The sequence below is a fragment of the Natrix helvetica genome (genome assembly GCF_964273705.1).
Source record: "Natrix helvetica genome assembly, chromosome: 1".
In the NCBI taxonomy this organism is placed as follows: domain Eukaryota; kingdom Metazoa; phylum Chordata; class Lepidosauria; order Squamata; family Natricidae; genus Natrix; species Natrix helvetica.
Window position 1 is genome coordinate 136,319,941 of NC_138548.1, and position 26,443 is coordinate 136,346,383.

At 42.4% G+C, this 26,443-nt stretch overlaps 1 protein-coding gene across 6 annotated transcripts in view; it reads left to right on the plus strand.

Moving 5' to 3' along the window:
• Positions 1-26,443, plus strand: part of KALRN (kalirin RhoGEF kinase) — a 563,540-nt gene that overhangs the window by 200,635 nt on the left and 336,462 nt on the right. The window contains exon 1 of one of the 6 annotated variants that reach the window (XM_081965419.1): positions 12,215-12,325. The exons of the other annotated variants lie outside the window; for them this stretch is intronic. Coding sequence (XP_081821545.1) covers positions 12,289-12,325 — 37 coding nt within the window. The 5' untranslated portion in view covers positions 12,215-12,288. Of the gene's footprint in view, positions 1-12,214; positions 12,326-26,443 lie in introns of those variants that run through there. 6 annotated transcript variants of the gene reach the window in all.

Here is a 26,443-nt window from a genome sequence, read left to right on the forward strand (position 1 = left end):
CTCTTTTACTTGAATTTCTAATTCGCCCTGTTTATTCCTCATACTCTGTGCATTGGTGTATAGACATTTGAGTCCATTTTGATTGACCCTGTGTTTACTGTCTACATAACCTGTGTTATGACTGACTGCCCCTGTTTTCTTGCCACTTGTGTGATTCATGCACATGGTATGGCAATCACTATTAAATGCTTGGTTTTGCTTGACAGCAGGAGTGATAATCTTACCCACACACATATCTATGTTACATGCACTTATAACCCTATGAATTTTAGTTTGCTGGGGACAGAAATGTTCTGTATCTATTAATTCTCTGTCCCCGCTCTTCAGTTTAAATGTTTATCAAGAAAATCTGTGAATTTAATGCCAAGTAACTCAGTCCCTTTCTTGGATGGGTGCAACCCATCTCTTTTGTACAGTTTTTCATTGGACCAGCTACAGGCATCATGACTAATAAAACCAAAGCCTTCCCTTTTACACCACTCCTTTAGCCAAACATTAAACTCTGCTACACGCTGGCCCTTCCCTTTTTGTTCCTTATATACAGGTAAAACCTCTGAAAAGATAAGCCTACAACCTATACTATTAAGTTCATATCCCAAGTTCTGGAAATCATTCTGCACAGAAAGTACATCTTTTTGGGACAGATCATTTGTGCCAAGATGTATAATAGCATCAACGTCACAGTCCTTACTTGCATTCTTGACTATCTTAAGAATACACCTCTTGTCTCTGCTGGCAGTAGCACCTGGCAGACCCCTGACCTCTTTTAAAACCTCCATATCCTCTCCTAAATTTACATCCCTTACAATTGAATCACCAACCAGAAGGTGGCTTCTCTTTTTGCTTACCTTGCTCTTCTTCTGTGACTGATGTGTGATACCTGGTTCCCCATTTCGCATTTCCGAAGAAGGTACTTCGTTTTGGACCATGATCCCCTGCTTATTTGAGTCACCTACCTTGACCTATCTCTTTAGTGTCCCCATTAAGGTCAGCAAGGGCACTATATCTGTTTTGCTGGGTCACAGCAAAAGCTTTGTGTTTATGGTTCACAGCTCTCAACCTGCCAGATCCCACGGTTGTCCAGACTGCTCTTCTCCTGCAAGATCTTTGTGGCAGAGGGGGCTGATAGCATGGCATTTCCATAGAGTGGAATGGCTGAAGTAGACATCTAGTTTCTGCTTGGAGAGCACAGATTACAGATTCTAGATAGGTAATCTGTCTATGTAGACTAGTAATTTGTTTACAAAGGGGACAGTATCCAAATTTGAAAAGAGTACTGCGAAACACAGGTGCAAGACAGCTATTACATTGAACTAAGCCAGTCATTTTGAAATAAAATAAAATCACAATCTCAAGCACACTAATCCAGAATGTGTTATTGCTATTTTGGTTTATAGATATATGATTCGCGCGCCTAACGGCGCGCGGGCCCCCACCTCACTCTCTCTTTGTCTCTGTGACTCACCCCCTTCTGTCCAGCAATCTCCAATCCCTGCTTCAGGAAGGTTCAAATGATATGGAGTTTAAGGGCCCCCACCTCACTCTCTCTTTGTCTCTGTGACTCACCCCCTTCTGTCCAGCAATCTCCAATCCCTGCTTCAGGAAGGTTCAAATGATATGGAGTTTAAGGGGCCCCACCTCACTCTCTCTTTGTCTCTGTGACTCACCCCCTTCTGTCCAGCAATCTCCAATCCCTGCTTCAGGAAGGTTCAAATGATATGGAGTTTAAGGGCCCCCACCTCACTCTCTCTTTGTCTCTGTGACTCACCCCCTTCTGTCCAGCAATCTCCAATCCCTGCTTCAGGAAGGTTCAAATGATATGGAGTTTAAGGGCCCCCACCTCACTCTCTCTTTGTCTCTGTGACTCACCCCCTTCTGTCCAGCAATCTCCAATCCCTGCTTCAGGAAGGTTCAAATGATATGGAGTTTAAGGGCCCCCACCTCACTCTCTCTTTGTCTCTGTGACTCACCCCCTTCTGTCCAGCAATCTCCAATCCCTGCTTCAGGAAGGTTCAAATGATATGGAGTTTAAGGGCCCCCACCTCACTCTCTCTTTGTCTCTGTGACTCACCCCCTTCTGTCCAGCAATCTCCAATCCCTGCTTCAGGAAGGTTCAAATGATATGGAGTTTAAGGGCCCCCACCTCACTCTCTCTTTGTCTCTGTGACTCACCCCCTTCTGTCCAGCAAGCTCCAATCCCTGCTTCAGGAAGGTTCAAATGATATGGAGTTTAAGGGCCCCCACCTCACTCTCTCTTTGTCTCTGTGACTCACCCCCTTCTGTCCAGCAAGCTCCAATCCCTGGAATCTTAATGGCTTTATGACAGCTCACTGCAGACAATCCTATAGATTGCCTTTAGTGACATAAGAGGAATGGGTTTGAGAATGGAGAGCTGCTTGCTGCCCCTTGTGGGTAAAATTCTACATGGGAATGTATCACTTGCACTGTCATCAATAATTGTACTCTGGATTGGCTGTCTAAACTGAGGGCACATTATGATATCCATCCAGTAAATCAATCACCGAGTGTGGACATGAGCTTTGGTCTCCCATCCAATTGAACAATCACCATAATGCCAGATTGGTTGTCATTTATTCTGCTACTACTTGGTTGATTGTTTTCAGAAAATGGTATTAAGGGGATTACATGAATGAAGGCTTGTAGCTCAGTCTAGATAAGACATTCCAGGAAAGCAATTGCCAATCACTTTCCATCCAATGGGCAGGTCTCCCCGCCCCTCTCTCTCTCGTGTTGTGTTTTGGAAAATATATGTATGCACATACATATATGTGTACATATACATGCAAACTTAATTTTTATAAATGTAGGTTAAAGCATCAAGAAGCACCAAGAGGACACAATAACCATGTTTAAAATAAAACTCTCTGCATTGCCATTCTTGATTATCTTCCACAACTCCCTTTAGTTGCAATGCTAAAATAGCAGCATAGTTATTGTTAAGTAATTAAGCTCCCCGTTAGAAGAGGGAGTATGCAGAGAAGCGTAATAAGAGTGATATGGAAGAACACGCACAAACTAGCATACAGAGACACTGAATAGTATAAAAATATAGTAGTTTACTATGTAGAAATATAGAGGTATTCAGAGTCCGGGTAACAGTCCAAGTCATACACAGTTCAGTAATTCAGTTATCAAATAGTCAGTCTAGCACACAAAATATAGCTAAATAGTAGCAAACCACAATACCTCAAAATACACCAACCAGCTTCTAACAAAACAGAGAGCTAACAGCCATTCTGGCTCCCTCTTATAGCTGCTTGAGGTAACAAGCCAATTACATCTCTCTAACATTTAAAGTAACAGTAAAGTAATCATAGCTTATATACATTGCCAAGCCAAGCCTAGGGTTACATCCCTAACAGTTATGATCTTTGCCTTACGTGTAAAAGGTTGCTCATTGTGAACTGACATACTATTATCTATGCTTGTGTGCTTTTGTGTATGTTTCATTACTATCCCCCCCCCCCCCGCGCCGAGTTAAGTTACTTTTTCCTCTGGGCTTTTTTTTTTTAATTTAGAAAAACTTTCATAGTTTCTCTAGTGTTATTTGAAGTAAAAGGAAAAAGAAACAGGCTTCAGAATGGGCAACCTAATTAATGTTAAAGTTTGCATATTTCTGAAGTTACAATATTTTTAAAGTCTTGTCACAAATTTTAAATCATTATTCCAGTTAATAATTCATGATTTGTAGCTTAAAACCAGCACAGAGAATGTAGCCTTTTTTCCTGGATAGATGCTTTTAATTTTTATGCTGATTAATGCTCACCTGAAGTTATGAAGCAATCCTGTATTGCTATCAATGCTTCATTTATCTTTCTTTTCTGGATCAATCCTTTACTTAGGAATCAGATATCTATCTCTTCTATTGCAACCAAATTCACAAGGTAGTTGCCAGTTTTTATTTTAATCTTACACAGGTGGTCCTTGACTTACAACACTTCATTTAGTGACGGTTTGAAGTTGCAACGGCCCTGAAAAAAGTGACTTATAACTGGTTTTCAAACTTTGTAGCGTCCTCATAGTCACGGGATCAAAATTCAGATCCATAGCAACTGATTCATACAGTGTCCCGGGGTCATGTGATTACCTTTTGGGACCCTCTAACAAGCAAAGTCAATAGGGAAGCCAGAGTCACTTAACAACCATGTTACTAACTCAACAACGTCAATGATTCACTTAACAACTGTGGGAAGAAATCTTGTAAAATGGGGCAAAACTCACTTAACAAATGTTTAACTTAGCAACTGACATTTTTGACTCAATTGTGGTTGTACGTTAAGGATTATGTGTAATCAATTTTAAATTTATCCATATCCATTATGTCCATCTTACTTCCAATAGCTATTTCACACTGTAAAGAAAGCTATTGTCCTTTAAAATGTATTGCTTCTTCCATAGGACTAGAAACTTTGATAGATGGAAGGAAAACTAAAAGGATTGAAGGAATTAAACTGAAAGCTTTATGCAAACCTGCAAGAGGTCAGCATAGAAGACGTATATGGCTCATTTTCAGTATAGTGTTTCAGAGCCCAAGGCTCAGAAAATGCTTTATTCTAATACCAACATTTCTAAATAGAACAATTCTTTATATTGTTTACTTTGAGAGGAGATGATAAAGAAGCAATATTTACCCAGTGTAAACCAAACAGTCAAGTTCTCTTTTGTAAAAGTAGCAAGGGAAGGAAACCAATGCTTACACAAACGTTTCTGAATTTAGCTGCAAAACATTTTAAATTTACTCTGCCGTCCATTTGATATTTGAATAAAGTTTTGCAATTGGAAAGCGAAGGATTCCACTGAAAACATAACATCACATGAAATGGTATCTAAGCAACACACTTTTGCAAAGCAGAAAGTTGGTGGAAGGAACTCTATATGCTTGGTGCAATTACATTGTCTTGCTTGTGTAGATAACATGCCTGAAAATTTCTAACTTTGTCACCCCACAACATCTATTCTGGCAGTTCTTGGGGATGGCAGCTATTGTAAACACTCAAGTAAATGCTGAGCTGCTCTGATCAACTATCATAACACAGCCCTGCTCAAAATAAACAAAGATCTAAGCTCCAAGGACTCCCTCCCTCCCCCCTCCTCCATTTGATTTTGGCCTGTGTTATGATTTCATTGAAGATGGATGGACTCCCTGATTCCTGCCATTCTTGTGGACCTTTAGAAAAACTAGGTGGAGTGACCTGACTGTTCAGTTATGCCAACCCAAAATTCCTTCCTGTGTTCTGAAAAACAGAGGAAAGTACACACATATACACTTCTGCTTCCGGGCCAAAAATACCCCCACATCACACATAATAGGATGAGACAAGTGAGAACATGAGTTCTGGGCAGTTTTCATAATGATGGAGAAAACTATTTGATTTAAATTGTATAATTGGCTCCTCCTGAAGAGGTGCACAACCCAGATGGCCTCATGAAATTCAGAGCTTTCCAAATATGGTGACTCTGTTGTCATTTTTTTAGCTCTTTAAAAATAACTATATATAATAGAAAATGTGGATCAAATATATGTATTGGGGTGGATGTTTTCAAACTTTCCTCCCCAATTTCTTGAACCAATACACTGAGAAAAATTTCAGTCAGAAAGTAACTTTCTGACTGAATCGACAGTTTCACTCAGTCTCCTTGTGAAGAGAAGCAGAGAAAAACAGCTAAGAAAAATTAGCATGCTACATATTTTTTTTTCTTTTTATCTCTGTTTTAAACTTGAAATTCCTGGATAACAGATCATGGATAAAGACATAAAGCAAACAATCCAAAAGTGAATGGAAAATTCCGATGAAATTTCCTGAGATGAGACGTAGTCTTGTGTTGTTTCTGTTATACTTGTAAATATTTCAATCTATCTTATATCCAGGAAGACAGATTACCGTTACCTTCATGCTTAAGATATTATTTGTCTTCTTCGCAAGCTTAATAACACGAGACAAATAAAAATTAATGGATGTCTGCGAAAGGCAGCTGCATGGCTCTAAAGAGGGCAATGATAGAGATGGTTTTTAAAAATGATTTTGAGGAAGTATGGTTTTATTTTGTAATTTAGGGAGCAGGAGAAGATACAAAACAATGGAAGGGATCATAATGTTTTTGAGAAAACTTCTGGGTTACGTGATCACCTTTTACAGCCTTCTGACAAGCAAAATCAGTGAGAAAGCAAGATTCACTTAACAGCCGTGTCATTAACTTAACAACTGCAGTGATTCACTTTTTGTGGCAAGAAAGGTAATACAATGGAGCAAAACTCACTTAACAACTGTCTTACTTAGCAACAGAAATCTGGGGCTCAGTTGGGGTCAGAAGTTGAGGAAAATCTGTAAATAAGCTCTATAAGAATATCGCTAGCCCATCAGATGTTTCTCTGTCTAACCTTGTTATATTTGTCACTGGGAGCCGCGTTCTGAATCTCAGAGGGCAGACGATTTTGTCTAGTTTCTGTTCTTTTGAGTCAGTCTGGGGCTCTTTAGGAATACGTAGATTCATATACTGAACTAGCCATCATGGGGATTGCGTAACATGCTGAATCATATTAACCAACAATAATCACATCATTAGAATTATACAGTTGAAAGTGATTTTAGAGTTCATCTAGTCCCACTCCTTGGTCATCCAACCTTGTTTGAAGAATCCCTGGGGAAAATGAGTCACTACTTCTTGGGGCAGCCACTTTCAAGACTCAACGCTTGACCAGTTAGGATGTTCCTCCTGATGTCTAATCTGAATCGATTGCCTTGTAGTTTGAGTGCAGTTGGTCTCACTCTCTCTTCAGTGTGAAGAATCCCTTTCATGTAATTTGACACCATTATCCTATCTCTCCTTAATGATCTTTTCTGTGGGGTAAACATACCCAGATCCTTTTATTGTTCTTCATAGGGCTTGATTTCATTATCTTGGTAGTAGCCCTCTTCTGAACTTGATCCATTTTGTCCTTGCCCTTTTTAACTGATAACGGCAGGATAGAGCAGTTAACTTCCTAAGATCTTCTTGTCCTGTTCTGTTACCCAAGATAGCATTTGCCTTTTTAGTAGCTGTATCTCCCATCTGGCTCCCTTTTAACTTATGATTATTAAGAACTCACATATTATTTTCACAAGTACAATTAAGTTTCCCTCCATGGTATACTTCCTCTGTGGTTTTCATTTTTCAAACCCAAATGCAGAACTTTACATTTCTGCCTCCTAAATTCCATTTTATTATTTCAGAGCACTGCACAAGCCTGTATCTCCCCTCTAAAATGATAGCTGCCCCTCCCAGCTTTGAGTTATCAGAAGACTTGATAAATGCCTCCCATACTCCCCTACCCAAGCCATTGCTAAATGTTTAACCGCACAAATCTGGAACAGAGCCTGTGGCGTTTCATTTGTTGCTTTCCCCCGGGCATTAACACGTCCTATTTGGATACAGTAAGTCAGCCAACTGTGAGTCCTTGGTAATTTATGATTCTGATACAGGCATTCAGCCAATTATTTTATGGATGATACTACTAGTACTATTATCACCTAGCATACATTTTCCCATCTATTAAGAACAATATAATGAGGCGGTGTGCTGAAGTCTTTGCATAGGTCCAGATGTGTCTACCTATTCCTTTGATCTACTAAGCTAATAACTCATCAAAGGAGAAAAGATTAGCCCGATACAATCTGTTTGAAACAAACCCATGGTTGTTCCTGTTAATTGCAGTATACCAATCAAAATCTTCACAAATATCCTATTTGGTCATCTGTTTAAGGATCATGCCCAGAATATGCATCAAACTTACATGAAGCTTATACTTTCCTGGTTCCTCCTCCTCCCTATTTTTGGTTCTGGGGATGGGCTTCTTCAATCTTCAAGTCAAGAATGGTCAAAAATTACTGAGAAAAGTTGTGCAATGATTTCCACTACTTATTTCCTGTACCCTTGTGTGTAAACCATATAGATTCATTTAAATTAGATAAATCATATCTTACTAGTCTCATGGTCTATCCTAGGCTGTTGTTCCCTCAGTCCCTTAGTGGCATAAGGATAACCAGCTAAAGTTCAATTTCCTATCCAAAAGAATGCAGGTATAAAAATAGAGTTACACAGTTCTGCCTTATCATAATCACCAATGCACCTCTTTCTCTTTGCAATAGACCTACCTCCTGATTGGCTTTCATTTTTCCCCTCTAATGTACTCAAAATAGCCCTGTTTTGATGTTTTTGACATCTCTTGCAAGTCTGAGCTCATTCTGAGCATTAGCATTTCTGGCACACTTTTTACATGATCTAGAGACTACAGTACCTCGTTTTCTTCTCTAGTTATAGCGCTTTCCTTCTTTTTCTTCCACATGGCCCTTTTCATTTCAACATTTTGGAAACATCTGCCTATATCCATTTTGACATTTGATTTTTCTTTAAGACAACTGGTTGAAATTGTACCTTTGGTATCTATTTTAACAGAATTTCCCATACTCATTACCTCTGAGTTCATCAGCTGTCCTTCTGAAATCAAATCTGTACGTCCAGCTCTTTTCAGTTCATGGATTCACATTATTCATGGATAACACGATTCCTCATCACCTTATGTGGGGGAGGATTGAGGATTGAGTTGGGTTAACACAAACCCATGCAAATGACATAATAATTCACTGCAGGGATGGGCAACCTGTGGTTCCAGAACTGAAAAGCACTCACAGGATTCTAATTTCCTTAGAACAAGTTTCTTGGCAACTCCCCAAAGTAGTTTGCCGCTGCTTTTTTCCCCCCGGAAACAATTTTGATTCATCTGTCTGGTGGTCTCCCATCCAAGTCCTAAATACCAACCAACTTAGCTGGCTCACTCTTCTCCCATGGAAAATCATGCACAACCTATTCTGCAGCTGCAAATAAGTAGGATAAAGGAGGACGCTTGAAGTTTGAGATGCTGAAAATACCTATTTCCTTTCAGTGATTTTAAATCTCCAGGATCAGGCAAACCTTATCCTAGTGCCATGAAAGGACTTGCTGATAGTCTGGCTAAACTTAAGTACAGTATAGTTGAGTAAGCATAGAAAATACCTGGGGGGAAGGGAAATAGGAATAGCATTTAGGCTTATATACTGCTCCCTTGACAGCACTCTCTGTGTGGTTTACAATGAAGAAGCATTATTTGCAGATTGCCCCAAACATTTTGGGTCCTTATTTTACCAATCAAAGGCTGAGTCAACTTTGAGCCCTGTCAGGATTGAACTGCATGCTGTGGGCAGAGTTTGTCTGCAATATTGCACTTTAAATACTGCACCACCAGTGGTTCAATGGAAGAAGAGCAGGTCTACTACCAGTCAATCAGTCAATCAATAAACCAGCTCAGTCAAGGGGGAGGGGAGCACTCATCAAAAATGTCTTGCTTGGGACTCTTTCAAGCTGCCAGCAATGGTTTTATTGTACAAGCATCCTGCATTCATTAGATAATATTATGGTGGTCCATATGTCTTCCACATTTAACTTCTCCGGCTTTTCCAGCTAGCTCCTTCTTTTTTTATAAATTTAACAAGCAATACATTAACAAGGGAAGAAAGAGAGAAATGGGAGCAGAGGTTCTTCTAACTGATAATGCTCACAGCATTCAGGATATTTATTGTTTTGAAATGGCTACCCTAAGGGTAAGAGGAATGCAGCAATTTACACGTGGAAAATGGTGCATAATTGATCTCCCACAGATGCATTCATGATAGCATGTATAAGAAATCTACCACAGTTTAAGGAAGAAGAGAATTTTAGGAAGCAAGTAGGCCTGGTTAGCGCCCTGAGAGCTCTCCCCACATCTTTTAATTAACTTTTCGCATTGGTTTTTAATCATCCTCACCTGTCTTTACATTTTATATACTGTTTTTATTTTATTTTATTTTATTTTTATTTTATTTATTTTTTTATTTGCACACTGCTCACAACCTAACTGTGAGGGAGTAGGGAGGTTTCAAGCTAGATGAGACATGAGAGAGAGAGAGAGAGAGAGAGAGAGAGAGAGAAAGAGAGATGAGGGGAGAGAAGGGCTTAGAAACTCTTCTCTCTGCATGGGGCCCTTGATACATATTCACCCCCATCATCCCCTGACATTTCTCATGTTGGCTGTGCCCGCTGGAAATTGTTGATGAATTATTTGGAGGACACCAGGTTGCAGAGGCCCCTAGGGCTTCTCATGGGCTGAAGGAGTTCCACTTTAGAAAGTAGGCCTGATTGGGACACAATGTAGTAAATGGTTTCTCAACCAAATCCTGATCTGTTCCTGTTAGGTTGTTTTTAATAATAATAATAATAATAATAATAATAATAATAATAATAATAATAATAATAATAATAATAATAATACCGTAGGGAGGGATTATTATTATTTTTTTAAAAAAAATTCTCTTGCCCGTCTTTAAAATAAATCCTAGGTGTCAGCTTAGCTAAGCTGTCAGCATGTGTAACAATTTCCCTCTTAATGATCCTCTGCTGTTAGGACCTGCTATGGCTGGCTGGTCTTCCCCACTCCACTTGCTTTATTCTGTTATCAGGCCAGACCATGTGGTGGGGTGGCTGAATGCTGGGAAAACACACATCGGCAGGTGTGAACCAGAAGGCCCGGCTGTCTAGACCTAGAAAAGAACCAAACAGAGATGAAACCTGACAGGCCTAATGTGCCAAACAATTTCTCTCACTCCTGCTGTTAGATATACTTTGAGTAATAGAAAACAGCATGAAGGACCAGTGGTGCTGCTTTCTGCTGTTTAAAATTACTAATTTTTAATTAGCAGATAACATAGACCACGTATTGTTACATTTGCATTAAAGGGAGGGGTTTTTTTCTGCTTGCTCTACCAGTAGGCACTCATATGGTTAGAGGCTTAAGCTGTTCTCAATACTGCTGAATAAATACTCCAAGATAAGCTGGATAGAGAGTTCTTGTGAATATCTGGAGGCGATTCACCCTTAAGGTATATTTGCTGTAGCAGAGTAGATGTGGCCTGAGCAGGTGATTAGTGGATGAAACACAACTATTTGTGTTTCCCCCAAAGGGGGAAGTTATTTTTTGCATTGTACAATACTTGCAATTAGACTTGACATTAGATTTCAGGAAGAGCAAAGACAAGAGAGTAGATCTTTCAACTTCCAACAGGTCAACTTCAAGGAACCATAAGAAAAATATCTGGCCAATCATTACCATGTTTCCCAAAAAATAATACCAACTGAAAAATAAGTCCTAGCATGTTTTTTCTGGATGCTCATAATATAAGCCCTACCCCTAAAATAAACCCCAGTTAAGTTCATCAGCTATATGTACGCATTTAGTACCTTATTTCCCTGAACATAAGCCCTAATGCATTTTGGGAGCAAAAAATAATATTAGACCAAGTCTTATTTTGGGGGAAACAGAGGTAATTGCCTACACCTAATGAGCAGAAATCCTCATCTTCATTTATTATGGTATGCCCTTTGCCAGTTAAAGTTTGATATTGTAGCTTGTACATTACCTGGAGATTTAATTTGAAATAAATAGATAACTCAGAGATATCATCAAGTTTGGGATGAGTGCTGGTCGAGGGAAGACTCTAAAATCTTGAATAATTTGAACTTTAAACACTCAAGTTAAATTAATGTCATTAATTATTAGAACTTTTCCATGTACAGTTTCTTTTTCCCTTCTCAGTAAAGAGTTAAAATTTGGAATCAGCCTCTAGAAAACATGAATAAAACTTACGGGTCCCACTGATATATAAGAACATAGGATATGCTAGGTTCAATTTGTCCTCTATATGACAACCTTTTTTTTAGTTGACCCTTGTACATTGGATTTCAGATCTTGTCACATTTTTCACTAGAATCTGTACGAATTGATTAATTGTCCATAGGTTTTGAAAGAATTGCTAAAAAGCCTTTGAAAATCTCAGCAAACCTTTCTTCATCACCTTTTAAGAATCTGTCCTGGGTCCCTTACTGCCTTGATGGTTTTACCTTGTTTAAAGGAAACACACCTCTCTTTCCCTATCTTAAATCATCGGAATACACTAGCAAGCAGAATAGGAATTGTTACTGTTTTTTTTTACTACTCTTGTTCATAGAGGGGACAAGTTATCCAATTAAGTAAATACTTTACTTTCATTCTCCAAATGCCAACAGGTCAGGCAGTTGAAGACACCAGTAAGAGATTAAATCCTTCTTCCTTACTCTGTTGCCAGTCTCTTCCTCCTCTCCACTACAATTTCCCCCTGATTGTCTGAAGATGAGTATCTGGATATGCAAGTTGATTAGAGTTGCCAGATCTGGGTTGCAAAAATGGGGATACACTGCTCCAGTTCTTGGCTTCTACCTGGTGAGTATTTGGATTTTCGCAGCCTAAATTTTATAGCCCTAAAAGTAACTAATAACAACCTGTTAATCGTACATGACTGTATAGCATCAGTCCTTCCCTGTTTTTCTTAGATCGGCTGCAGTTTTTGATCTTAATGCCAGCAAACATGAGAACATTGACAACTAGATTAGAGTACTGACTAGGAAAGCAAAAGAGAGGATCGATAATCTGAGCTGGCCCCTCTGATTTTTAACATGATTTGATAAGCTGAAATCCCCCCAGGGAACTTTTTTGTGTCATGGAATGAAGTATTATTGCTTGTCAATCAAACTCCCGCTAAAGGGGTAGCCAAAAGGACTAGTTTTCTTAACCATGAACATGCAAAAAGCTTGTCAGACTAGATCACCGCTGATGGATAGGCAGGAGCATTGGGTCAAAGAGCTGAAACTAAGATCAGCAGGAGTGGAATTAATATATGGCACAAAGTACTGAAATAGCAATGAATCATACTGAATAGTATGTAGGATTCATACATGAAATTTATTCTGGTGTGCCACAGTCTCTTAAAGAATATAAACTAGCAAGAAATCTGCAGCTGATTATGAAGACGGCATCTATAGAAAATTGTATAGACATATCATTAAGGTTGTACAGGTATATCTGCTTAAAGGCCATAGAAGACAACAGGCTCTTCATATCCCATTGACTTAATAAATATAGTAGAAACTTCCAAAATTCTATAGAAACCCATAGCACAAAACTGTGTATGGCACCAGAAGAGTACAGGGAGATGATGAATGGTATTTGGCAAGGCAGACTGTGTCATCCTCTTCCTCCTTTCCTATTTGCAACAAAAAGCCATATATATATTCACACACACACACACACACACACACACACACACACAATCAGCAATTTTCTTTCTTGAGGCCCTGGTTGTAGGAGCCAGAACTGCTATCAGCTGCTCTAATTCCATTTAGTTTGCTTTTGACATGTTTTGGATGTTTCCTACACTTACATTTAATATTTCATTTTTTTTATCTGCCCCAGGGAATGTCTCTCCATTTCTGGCATGTGTTCTTACATATTCCAGATGAATGCTGAGTCAAAAGATTCATTTTGGTCCTAAACTGTTTCTGCCAACCAGAGACGTTCTGAAATTTTGTAATACTTTTTGGTGAAAAGTCCTAATTTGGGGTGAAATACTCTGCATGCATTATCTGGACCCTTTTCACTCTGATTAATACTTTAGCAGACTTTAAGATGGGATATTGCAGCAGTATTGGTTCTATTTAGTCTCTCAGTAGTTGTTGATATCCTTCTAGACTACGTATGAATACTGGTAGCATAGTATTGCAAGTGGCTTTTCCTCCTTTCTCGGTGGTGGTCAGATTCAGTTGGTATTGATAAGAGGGGAGAAATTGATCCAAAAATCCCTGTTATGAAAAATGTCTCAAGGTTTAACCCTCTTACCCTAATTTGTTAACACCTAATATAAGATCATAAGGTGTGAGTCTAGAGATTGGAGTTTGGAGGATGGTACTGATGATACCCAGCTATAAAACTCACCTCCAGATCAACCAGCTAATGCTGACAAGGTATTGTCCCAGTGTCTGGTGGCTGAATGGATAGGGAAAAACAGAGTGACAAGACTTAATAGCTGCTTGGGCCTACTGAGCCTGGAATGGTTCCACTTAAATCCTGAAAGATTTGCATTTCCTTTCTGGGATCTTCTAGGTCTAGGACCTGCTAGAGCAGTAGATGACAGAGATGGCAAGGAAGGCTTTGGAATCAACCAACATAGTGTATACCAGTTTGCATGCATAGTCAGGCTGGCAAGCCATTAAGTTTATCATTCACATTTTGTTCACATCCTATTTTGATAATTGCAATGTGCCTTATATGGGACTGTACTTAAAGACAGGTTGTCTAAATGCAGCTGCATCACATTGTGAGCTGCAGTTATCACCTATAGAGCCCATCACAGCGAAAGATTATGAACTAACCTCTAGTAATTTCTGCCTGGCCTATATGTTCTGGCAATGTCAGCATATCCAGGTCCCATCAATAATCTGAACCTAGGAAGTGGACCTAGAACATCATTCCAGTTGAGTACCAATCAAACTTTGAGCTTTTTTAATTGGCCCAAATCGCAACGCAGAACACAAGAACGCAGTAAGAAAAAAAGAAAAAACTTCCTCCCTTTTCCAGCACCTTAAAGCTACAGGACATGAAATTAATTTCGAAGGAACTAGGTTAATCTCCAAAACTGAACACTTCAATAAGAGAATAATTATGGAAGCTATCAAAATAGAGAAACACCCCCACAACATGAATAAATGTGACGATACCTCCTACCTACCAGACATTTGGAAACCAGCCCTAGTCAACAAACGAGCCCCACCCACCACCCAGGCCATCACAACACAAAACAACGGACACACAGCCAGCACCAATCAGCACCAATCTACCAATCATGATACAGCCACACATCCAATCAATCCACTTACTGAAACAACGGCAGCACTCCACACATCCCCACCAAGATTTATAGAAAGACGGCAGCTCTGATCACACTTTAAGTTGAAAACACCAGCCTGAGAATGGCGAGTGAGACCTCGCCGAAACGTTGCCAAGACAATCTAAATCTTACATGGGAAAAGACCCGAATACAACAAGACCAGCATACCTACACCCGTGAAAATCTACGAAAACAAATAACTTACCTCTACAGGGAGGAAACCTTCCTGCTTACCAAATCCTACGAGAAACTTGAAGTCCGAAGAGCAACAATCTTATGTGACCTCACATTCCTATGCAACTGCCGAGACAAAAGCCTGATCCCCACATGCTTCCAACTAAAATTCCATTTCTAAAACCTCAGCCACCAAAAGGATCGTGAAAAGAACTGAATTAGCCCTAATCAGAAATGAACTCCATAGGAAAAGATTCCTACTAGATCAAACCAACCGGGACCTACTCACTCTTCACCTCAAACTCAGCAACAAAATCCACCCAGCACTCTGAGACAAATCCAAACAACTAGCCCTCTGGAGAGCCAAAGGAGAAATCTCCTACAAGACAGACAAACACACCAACAAACTCCACAGACTAGAAAAACAACAGAAGCCCAACCACCCTCCACAGCAACTCATGAAACAAACAGTACACAACATATCAGACAGAACCCTCACCACTGAGACCAATGTCCTTTCCAGAAGATTCAACTTTGCAGTCGCCCCTAAATGCATCCCCACTGAAGACATCATATGCGGAGTTGAAGCTACACTCACCAAAATCAACTCAGATGAAGCCAATAAAATCAGACTTGCAGTCACCAACATCCTTTGCTCCAGTAATCCACCCAGAAGCAATTTACAACAACAAGAAGAAAAAGCACTCACCAACCTGAGGAAAGACAACAACATAATCATTCTCCCAGCAGACAAAGGTAACGCCACAGTGGTGATGAACACGTCTGACTGCCAAGCCAAACTATCCAACCTACTCCAAGACCGTGCTTACAAATCTCTAAATACAGATCCCACTACCTACCTGGAAAAAAACATCAAATCCAAAATAAAAGCCTCTCCCATCAGTGAAGAGATCCAGCAAAGAATCATCCCCAGAGAGAAATCTTCCAGATGCCCCAAACTCTATGGCCTCCCCAAGATACACAAAGAAAGAACACCACTCGGACCCATAGTCAGCTCCATAGGCTCACCTCTACAGAATCTTCCTCACCAAACAACTCCAACCCTACACAGATTCCATCATCTCACAGATACAAAACTCACTCTACTTCATAGAAACAATAAAGAAACAAAACCTACAGCCCAGCAACCTACTCATGAGCTTCGATGTCATATCCCTCTTTACCCAAGTGCCTATAAAGAAGCCTTGACAGCTATCCAGAACAAACACAACCCCCCCTAAACACATCCTGGACCTGACCACTGCCTAACCATCCATAATGGACAAAGATACAAACAGATAGAAGGAGCATCCATGGGATCACCCCTCTCTTACCCGTCATCGCAAACTTATACATGGAACATTTTGAAACTAACGCCTTAGATAAATCTGAACACAAACACAAACTCTGGCTGAGATATGTTAATGACACTTCCGTGATTTGGCCACATGGGAAAGAAAAACTGGACAACTTCCTCACACATCTCAACAACCTACATCCCAAAATACAATTCACTATGGAAATAGAACTTCCCTTTTTGGCCATCCTAACCGACAAAAAACCCAATGGCTCCCTAGGACACACTATCTACCAGAAAAAAACACACACCAACCGCTACTTAAGTGCACAATCCCATCACCACCCTGCACAGATCAACTCTGTAGCCAAGACCCTCATCTCCAGAACCAAACGCCTAACCGACAAAGACCACTTGAAAACTGAATTACACACTCTCACAAATGTATTAATCTCCAACGGATTCCAAAGAAAAACAATTGCCAACGTAATCCAAAGAGAGACTCCCCCCCAAAAACGAAACACAGAACAGGACAACGGCATCGCCCTCCTCCCTTACATCAAAGGCACCACAGATAAAATCAGCAAAATTTTCCAGAGGAATTTTGCAGGATTAGCCAGGATTGGGTATTGTGATGTCCAATTGGCCTCGAGACAGAGTTAATTTGAAGCCACGCCTCTGTGCTCCTTGCTTCTGGTTCCCAGTTTCAACTCTGTCTGGCCGAAGAAAAACAGGTTGCTTTTGGTTCCTGATTCTTCCAAAAACAATCCAGTGCCATCCTGCAAACTCCTTCTCCCTGCCTTCTTCCCCTTACCTCCATCTGATACCTGGAAGCCTCCCCTTGGTGTGGCTCACTTCCGGCCACCGGTAAGGGATTTAAAAGTGGCTTCTTGGGGCTTTAGAGGCAGGACGACATTACAGTGGCCATTTTGGGGCGTCAATTCCTGCAGGCCTCATGGGCTGGGGCAGAGGCTACTATGAAGCCTCGTTTTCATCCCTGCCTTCCTGGGTGGCCATCCTTTCTGCAGTGGTGGTAGCAGCAAGGCCCTGCAGGCCCAGATCGACTCCAGGAGGCCTGGAGCGGTGCAGGACAGTGAGGACCGTGTGGCATCTGCGTGGTGCTGTCGGCAGCCGGGCAGCTTGCAAAAGGGGCAGGAAAGGTCTACCAGAGGCTGATTTCATCGCATAGAGGCCATGAGTGATTGGGGGAAGCTGTTTTTTGGTCGCTGCTGTTTTTGGTGGGCAGAGCCTGGTGGAGCTCTGACCTGGTGCCATGACAGGTGCAGAGGAGAGGCCGGGTTCCCCCCATTGTCCCCTGGGGAGGGGACCTCCAGTAGGACACGAGTGAGACCCACAGCCTCTGTGAGACGGCAAAAAACTGCAGCAGCTGGGAAATCCTCCAAGGCCTTGCAGAAGGATGAGGAAAGGAGGTACAGGGCCCTTGAAAAGCAGGTGTCCAGGGCTGAACAGAGGGGTAGGCCTAGTTCTCCCTTGAGGTCTAGATCGCCCATTAGATCCAGGTCTAGGTCTCCTCACAGGCAGTCGGATAGGCACTATACTAGGGATAGGCCTAGGTTCCAAACCCAGGGGAAGAAGCCCTTTCGGGGTGGGAGGTGGCAGTCCCTATCGCTGGGGCAGATAGCTCAATAGCGACCCCACCCATAGGTGGCAGACTGCTTCTGTTTGTCGACACCTGGACTGAGATTACCACTAACGCCTGGGTTCTGAATACCATCAGATTTAGCCTGCGCCTAGAGTTTCTCTCCATCCCGCCGAACCACTTTCGGATGTTTTTGGTCACCAAGAGTAAAGATAAACGCTCTCTCATGAGGCAGGTGATCTGACACCTCCTAGAGATTAGGGCGGTAGAACCGGTACCACCAGACCAAGTGGGGTCAGGTTTCTATTCTAACCTCTTTGTCGTTCCGAAGAGTTCGGGAGGATGGAGGGCGATTCTGGATCTTAAACTGCTAAATTTTCACTTAGTCTATAGGAGATTCAAGATGGTATTGCTTAAATCCATCTTGGCGGGGGTCAGGCGCAATGACTTCATGGCCTCCATTGATCTGACGGAGGCTTACCTCCATATCCCCGTCTTCCCTGGCCATCGTAAGTATCTCAGGTTCTCCTATTTCGGTAGCCACTACCGGTATAGGGCCCTACCATTTGGCTTGGCGTCAACGCCACGGACCTTCACTAAGGTCATAGCTGCAGTGGCGGCTTACCTCCATGAGTGCTCTGTCAGGTTCCAATGCTATTGCGATGACATCTTAGTCCAAGCAGCATCGTTTGAGCGGGGAAGGGAGGATATTTTGTTGGTGGTATCCACACTAGAGCAGTTAGGTTTTTCAGTTAACCTAGATAATAGTTCCCTTGTTCCCGCCACCAGGATTCCTCACCTGGGGACCATCATAGACTCTAAGCTGGTGAAGCTGTTTCTGTCCCACGACTGTAAAGTTAGTTTGTTAGCCTTAGTTAGACAAGTTAGAAGTCAACATTTTGTTCCTGTGGTAGTGCTCTCCAGCTTGCTGGGGAAATTCATTTCTTGCATAGACGTGGTGCCTTGGGCTCGTCTACAATGGAGGCCACTCCAGTGGTGTCTCCTGCCACATCAGAGGTCAAATTCCAGCAATTCCAAGGAAAAGTTTCAGAGACACCACAGGTGCAGCTGTCATTGAGGTGGTGGCTCTCCCCAGTGCTACACGAGGGCTGCGAGTTCAGGGAGCCGGAGCACCTCATCCTGACAACGGATTGCAGCTTGTACGGGTGGGGAGCTCTCTTGAAGTCCCAAATGGCGCAGGGGCGTTGGACCTGGTTGGACCTCCAACACAATATAAATTGGCTGGAACTGCAAGCGATTCATTTGGTATTGCGTCACTTCAAGGACCATGTTTGGGATTGCTGACTGACAACGTGGCGGCAAAGGCACACGTCAACCGACAGGGCAGCACACACTCCAGGACTCTTCAAACCGAGGCGATGGCACTTGGCACCTGGGTGGAGAGGCATCTTCAATCGCTAATCTTGCAAAATTCCTCGGGAAAATGACAGTTGGTCTTACCTGAACGGTTGTTTTAGGAGGTTTTGCAGGATTAGCAAGGTTCCCGCTCTAGTGTTGGTCCAGGGGTTGGGGGAGTTCAGGGGGTAGTACGTGTTCCCTTGTGACTTGTTTTCAGGTGTTTTGCTGTGGTCTTGACTCATTGAAACTGGGAACCAGAAGCAAGGAGCACAGAGGCGTGGCTTCAAATTAAGTCTGTCCCAAAGCCAATTGGACATCACAATACCCAATCCTGGCTAATCCTGCAAAACCTCCTAAAACAACCGTTCAGGTAAGACCAACTGTCATTCTCCACAAACACAATATCGAGACAGCCTTCAACACTGACCAAAAAATAGCCAACATCTTAAGAAACTCAAAATACAAAATCCAGCTAGAAAACCAAGTAGTCTACGAAATACCATGCAAAATCTGCCCTGCAACATACATAGGAACAGGAGAATAAATGCATGCATCGCAGGACACAAGAACACAGTAAGAAAAAAAGAAAAAACTTCCTGCCTTTTCCAGCACCTTAAAGCTACAGGACATGAAATTAATTTCGAAGGAACCAGGTTAATCTCCAAAACTGAACACTTCAACAAGAGAATAATTATGGAAGCTATAGAGCAGCGATGGTGAACCTTTTTTGGCTCGCGTGCCACAAGTGGGGGGATCGCGGGGGGGTCGTGTGCGGGCATGCCGCACCCATAATGCAATGCGCACCCCCCCAGTGCGCATGCGCGCACAACGCCATGCCCCCCCCCATTTTTACATGCTTTTTTCGCCCTCCCCAGGCTCCAGAGGCTTTATAGGAGCCTGGGGAGGGCGAAAAGAGCCTCCCCCACCCCCCCCGGAGGCTTCAGGGACCGTCCGGAGGCTTCCCTGAAGCCTTCGGAATGTTTAAAACCACCCTCCGAGCAACCTGGAAGTTTTAAGCTCTCCGAAGGCTTCAGGGAAGCCTCGGGACAGTCCCTGAACAGGCACGAGACGTGCGTCTCCATCGCCCGGGCCCGGATTGCCTCCGCCGCACAGCGCCTCGGGCCCAGCGTCCTTGCGCCGCTCCGCCCAACCTCAGCGCGCTCGCCAGGGCCCGGCCTTCACATTGCCGCCGCCGCCAGGACGGGCTCGTCCGAAGGAAAGTCCGTTGGGCCTCGGCCGCGCCACCCTCGTCGCCGCCTCCTCCTCCTCCTCTAGCCACGCTACGCCAGGCAGGCCGCACAGCTGCCTCGATCCCGGCCTCGGGCGGCCCCGCGCCGCATCGTGCTCAGCCCCGCAGACGGCTCCGTCCTCGGAGCTTGGCTGCCTGCCGCCTTTCCCCTCCTTCAGAGTTCGAGCCGGAGGGGGAAAGGAGGAGAAGGAGAAGGAGGAGGAGGCTGGGCTGGGCCGTCGCCTTGACAACAAAGCCCCCTTTGCTTTCCCCCTCCCCCTTCCACTCCCTTTCGGCTTAACCCTCGCGATGCCCGCGCAAAGCCCCGAGGGGACGGATTCCTGTGTGGGATGTATGGCAGGAAGGCCGTCCGGATGGTCCCTGAAGCCTTCGGAAGGCTTAAAACGACCCTCCGAGCAACCCGGAAGTCACAGGCTCAGAGGGTGGTTTTAAGCGCTCCGAAGGCTTCAGGTCCCTGAAGCCTCCCGGGGGGCGGGGAAGGCTCTTTTCGCCCTCCCCAGACTCCTATAAAGCCTCTGGAGCCTGGGGAAGGCGAAAAATAGCTTTTAAAAAGGTGAACTCAGCTGGCCAGCGCACGCGTGCCATAGGTTCGCCATCACGGCTATAGAGTAACACCCCCACAACATGAATAAATGTGACGATACCTCCCGCCTACCAGACATTTGGAAACCAGCCATAGTCAACAAATGAGCTCCACCCACCACCCAGCCCGTTACAACAGAAAGCAACAATGGACACACAGCCAGCACCAATCAGCATAAATCTTCCAATCATGATACAGCCACACATCCAATCAATCCACTTACTGAAACAACGGCAGCACTCCACACACACACACCAAGATTTATAGAAAGACGGCAGCTCTGATCACACTTTAAGCTGAAAACACCAGCCTGAGGATGGCGAGTGAGACCTCGCGAAACATTGCCAATACAATCTCAATCTGAAACGGGAAAAGATCCGAATACAACAAGACCAGCATACCTACACCCATGAAAATCTATGAAAACAAATACACATGCGCACATACACACACACACACACACACACACACACACACACACACACACAAACAAACAAATAATTGTTATGGGATTACAATTTTAAAGAGAAAAACCTGATTCTTTTGCATGGAGAAACTGTGACTGAATACAATAAGCTCACTTATCCATCTTCCCAGTGTGTTGAGGCTTCAACTCCCAGAATTCTTAGCATGCTTTGACTGAGTCCAAACATATTGGGTAGACATGAGTTTTGGGAAGATTGTAGCCATCAAAAAGCTCCTTTTATTATTATAGTGGCTGATAAATACCGCTGAAATGCCTGCTGTAATATTCATTCTTAGCAGTTCTCAAATGATGGAAAGGGCAAGAGCTCCCAACTTTCTTGCTTTGTAAGGATTAGAGTTAGGGAGAGAGTTACATTTTGAGTAGCACGAGGGAACATAATTCGGTTAAATCCTTGTTCCCAACTATCACTCTAATTCAAATCCTGATTAAGAGCTCCAGTATATAAATCTGTTTGCAGCCATGTTTTTTTCCTGCTTAAATCTTACCCTTTTTATCCCTGGGAAGCATTGTTGTTTTTGACTGTGCTGAAACCCTTTTATGGGAAGAGTGATTAGTCTTTTTCTTCTGCCTAGTAGCGAATTTTCCATGTTACTATGGAAAGAAAGCTGTTTCAGTTTTTGGACCCTAATTTTGGCAGGTTGCAGGCTTATGGCTGCATATAAACAAAGCCTCATCCTGTTTGTTGTTCAGTGGCCACCAATGAATCACTGCAGACCAATACTCAAGGCAAGCCACCATGTGGAGGGGGTACAAATCCATCAGATTTCACATGATCAGTGATGAACTCAATTTGGTATCTTGTCCTTTGGTCTTTTAATGCCCATTACTTGGGAATTTTTTCAATCCCCTCAAAAGTGCACAATCTTGTTCACATAACTACTGTTGCCACTAAAAGTAAAATGAATAGTAAGGAGCTTCTATCAAAAGAAATAGTTCTTTTTCAAGGAAGGAAGGAAGGAAGGAAGGAAGGAAGGAAGGAAGGAAGGAAGGAAGGAATCTGTCCATCCTCCTTGTTTTGTTTTAAATTATTATTTCTATTAGTCCATTTATCAAAGGATTTTGCAACTTATACTGTACCTCATTGTTTTCTTTAGCATTTTAAAGACCTGCAGTGATTATTGAACAGAACATTCTGCATTCTACTTTCACTTTGTTATTAATGGACAAAATAATACATTTATTTTTCTACAAGGAAGGGATGGAGTGGATTCCCCAGGCCTAAACCAGCAAAAAATGTATTTCCCTCTCAATGTTCAAGTCTAGACAGATTTCCCATAATCATTGTTTTCTAATTTATTTAGTGAACTGGTTTACTACTTGCATCTGTTCAGCAGCATATAATTCAACTCATCAAGTAAACAGATGTAATGTGCAGGTTTAGTAGTCACAGTAAAAAAAAAGGAAAGGGAGATTGAAATGGTTTAACACAAGCTGGGCAGAATCTTCTGTTTGACGCCTACCCTGTTTGTCATCAGAGAATGGAACAGGAAACTTGCCATTATAAGAAACCTCTGTTATAAAAGTGGTTGGGCTGTTCCATCAAGACAGCAAAGGTTAGAATTGTTTAGTGTCCAATGTTATTGGCTAGGATATGTGAGAGATACAGCTGCCAACATTCCCTTCCACAGCCCAACAATGCACAGCTTAGGAATGAAAGAAGCTGGGGAAGAGCCTGTTTAAGAGCACAGTCAAATGATTAACAATGGCACATTGGTTTTTGAAAAATATGATTTTGAATTTCAACATGTACTATAATGATATTTTTTTTAAAAAAAGAATATCTTGTATTACTATTACACAGTATTTGGGAAGGATGCATATAATTGTTAAAAAAAGAGAAAACACTGAATGGTAAGATGTGATATGGGCAAACATACACAAGTTTTGGCCATCTCTACAGCCATTCTGAACCTGAGTTAAGGAACGTTGTAGAATAAGACTGAAAGTCCATTATGAAGTTGCTTCTTCCCCTGCCAGTTGGGTAGAAAACTGATTAGTTGGAATATAGGACTGGGTGGCAAGCATGACATCACTCCACACCCCTTAAGTTGCATTTCATTTTTTAAAATTATTGAGTAAATATTTAAAACAGGTCATACTGTTTAGGCTTTTAAGGTGATACAATGGTTAGAATGCAATACTGCAGGCTAACTCTGCCCATAGCCTGGCGTTCAATCCTGACCGGCTCCAGGTTGACTCAGCCTTCTGAGGTCAGTAAAATGAGAACCCTGATTGTTGGGGGGGGATATGTTGACATTGCAAACATCCCAGAGAGAGCCATAAAACACTAAGGGGTGGTATATAAGTCTAATTGGTATTGCTACTGCTACTCTCCAGATAGCTTAGTTAGAACTTTTGCTGATGCTTCTTGCCATATTTCAATAGGTATTACACTACATCAATTCCTTAACTTTCTGACTCAGTTATGATTAGAGTGCTGCAGGGGTGGGTTTCTGCTAGTTCTAACCTCTTCTATAGAAGAGGTTCCACAAATCTACAGTGCCGTTTAGAACCGGTTCCAGCTCCCTCCCCCCGCCCGTCTGCACATCATCAAGATGAAGAGCAAGAGGAGGAATTCTGGGAGTTGAAGTCCACAAGTCTTAAAGCTGTAAAGTTTGAAAACCCCTGGGTTTTTTTTCTAAAGGTTTAGGGGTGCAAGGTTCTTGTAACTTGACAGCTTTAAGACTTGCATGCTCCAAATGCCAGAGTTTCTGAGCCAACATATCGGTTGCTAAGCAAGAGCATTGTTAAGTGAGTTTCACCACATTTTACAAGTTAGCCACGCACACCCAGTCACATGGCTGGCAAGCCACTCCCTCCTGGTCACATGGCCGGCAGGCCACTCCCATCCAGTCACATGGCTGGCAAGCCACTCCCACAAAGCAGGCCAGACCTACAGAAGAGGTTCTAAAAAATTTTTGTCCAACTTTATCTTCTTGCACATGAGGTTCCTGTAAGTAGGAAACATCTTCTAAGCCAGTGAAGCCCTCCCCAGGCTCCAGAGGCTTTATAGGAGCCTGGGGAGGGCGAAAAGAGCCTCCCCTGCCCCCCCCCGGAGGCCCTCCGGAGGCATCAGGGAAGCCTCTGGACCATCCCTGAAGCCTTCGGAACGCTTAAAACGACCCTCCGAGCAAACCGGAAGTCTCTGGTTTGCTCGGAGGGTCATTTTAAGCATTCCGAAGGCTTCAGGGAAGCCTCCGGATGGTCCCTGAAGCCTCCGGAGGGCCTCCGGGGGGGGCAGGGGAGGCTCTTTTCACCCTCCCCAGGCTCCTATAAAGCCTCTGGAGCCTGGGGAGGGTGAAAAAAGCATGTAAAAATGGGAGGGGGTCGCGCCTGTTGTGCGTGCATGCGCACTGGGGGGGTCGCACATTGCATTATGGGTGCGGCACACCCGCACACGACCCCCCTTTGCTCCCCCCACTTGTGGCACACGAGCCAAAAAAGGTTTGCCATCGCTGTTCTAAGCTATCTTGGATATTGACATCCCTATTGTACAGAAATTCAGTATATTCCTGTCACTTTGTTTGATTCTTGAATTAGTTACTATCTGCCCATTGGAAGCCTTTAGCATAAACTTTAAAGGTAGCTGTCTTGGAACTGAAGCCAAGACTTCAGAAATTATGCAGAAAGAAGCATATTCATCCTTCTTTCCCATTCAAAGTGACATTTCAATCAAAACAAAGATCAGAATAGTTCACGTAATGCTCATTCTAGTGGTAGTGTATGGCTGCAGAAACTGGACATTGAGAAAAAAAAATGACACTTTAAAATCAGAGATTGGATTTTGAGGCAGTTATTAAAAGAAGCACGGGATACTGGAAAGTTCAATCAATCAGTCTTGGCCAAATAAAAACTGATTGCTTCTTCAGGCGATAAGCAGGTGATGCAGGTGAATAATGGACTAGAAAAAAGTGATTAGGTTTTGGCAGGTTTAAAGCAAGTAAAAGACGGAAAAGTCAACCAATAAGGTAGATGGATAGGATCAAATCAATCTTTGGAATGATCATGGAAGTGTTACAGATTTGGGGATATAGTTTAAGATGGATAGCATTTCTCTGATAAGTCACCAGGAGTCAAATCTGATTTAGTGACACCTAAGCAAATTGTGCTGTTTAGTTATTTTTAGTGTGGTAGGATAGAACACAATCTCCCGCCCCCCCCCTCTCTCTCACACACACACACACTTCTGCTTTTTTTCTTGGAAATACAAACAGTGATTCTGATGTAATTAATTTTAAACTGAGCAGTATTCTATGAATGGTGGCCTTATTTTAAGGTCCCGAGGGACTATTTTATATGTGAAAAATCATTTTAAAAGCACAGAAACTCATCTCCCCGTCTTAGCCATCTAATTGTTCATCCAACCCCTTTTTCTTAAATTCTATTTCTACTTGAAATTTGGACTAATAAGGGTATTAATGTAATCTGCAAAGGCTTTGCTGCCTGTGGATGCAAATATCCATTAAATCCCCAAAGAAAAGACAATGAAAAAAACATGTCATTTTTTTTGACCCTTGCTGCATACATCCCTGTTAGAATTCTCATAATACATATGGGGTTTTAGTTTGACAGATCTGATGCTAGTATTATTTAGCCCAAATTTGCCATAAATGTTCATAATTGCTTTTCTGCTAGCTAATTTGTAGCATAAAATGATAGTGTATGGTGTTCATATCATTTTTATGTCATTTAATCAAAAGTGTATATTAGAGTAGAGATTTGCTTTGATTAGATATTTTCAGGTGTAAGCCTAGTGAAACATGTTAGATTATCTTGAGTTGTATCTTGCTAATCTCAATAAGTACTTAAGTAAATTTATCAGGATTGGGAAAATGTGGGGGTCCCCCCTTTCTCTTTTTCTTAAATGAT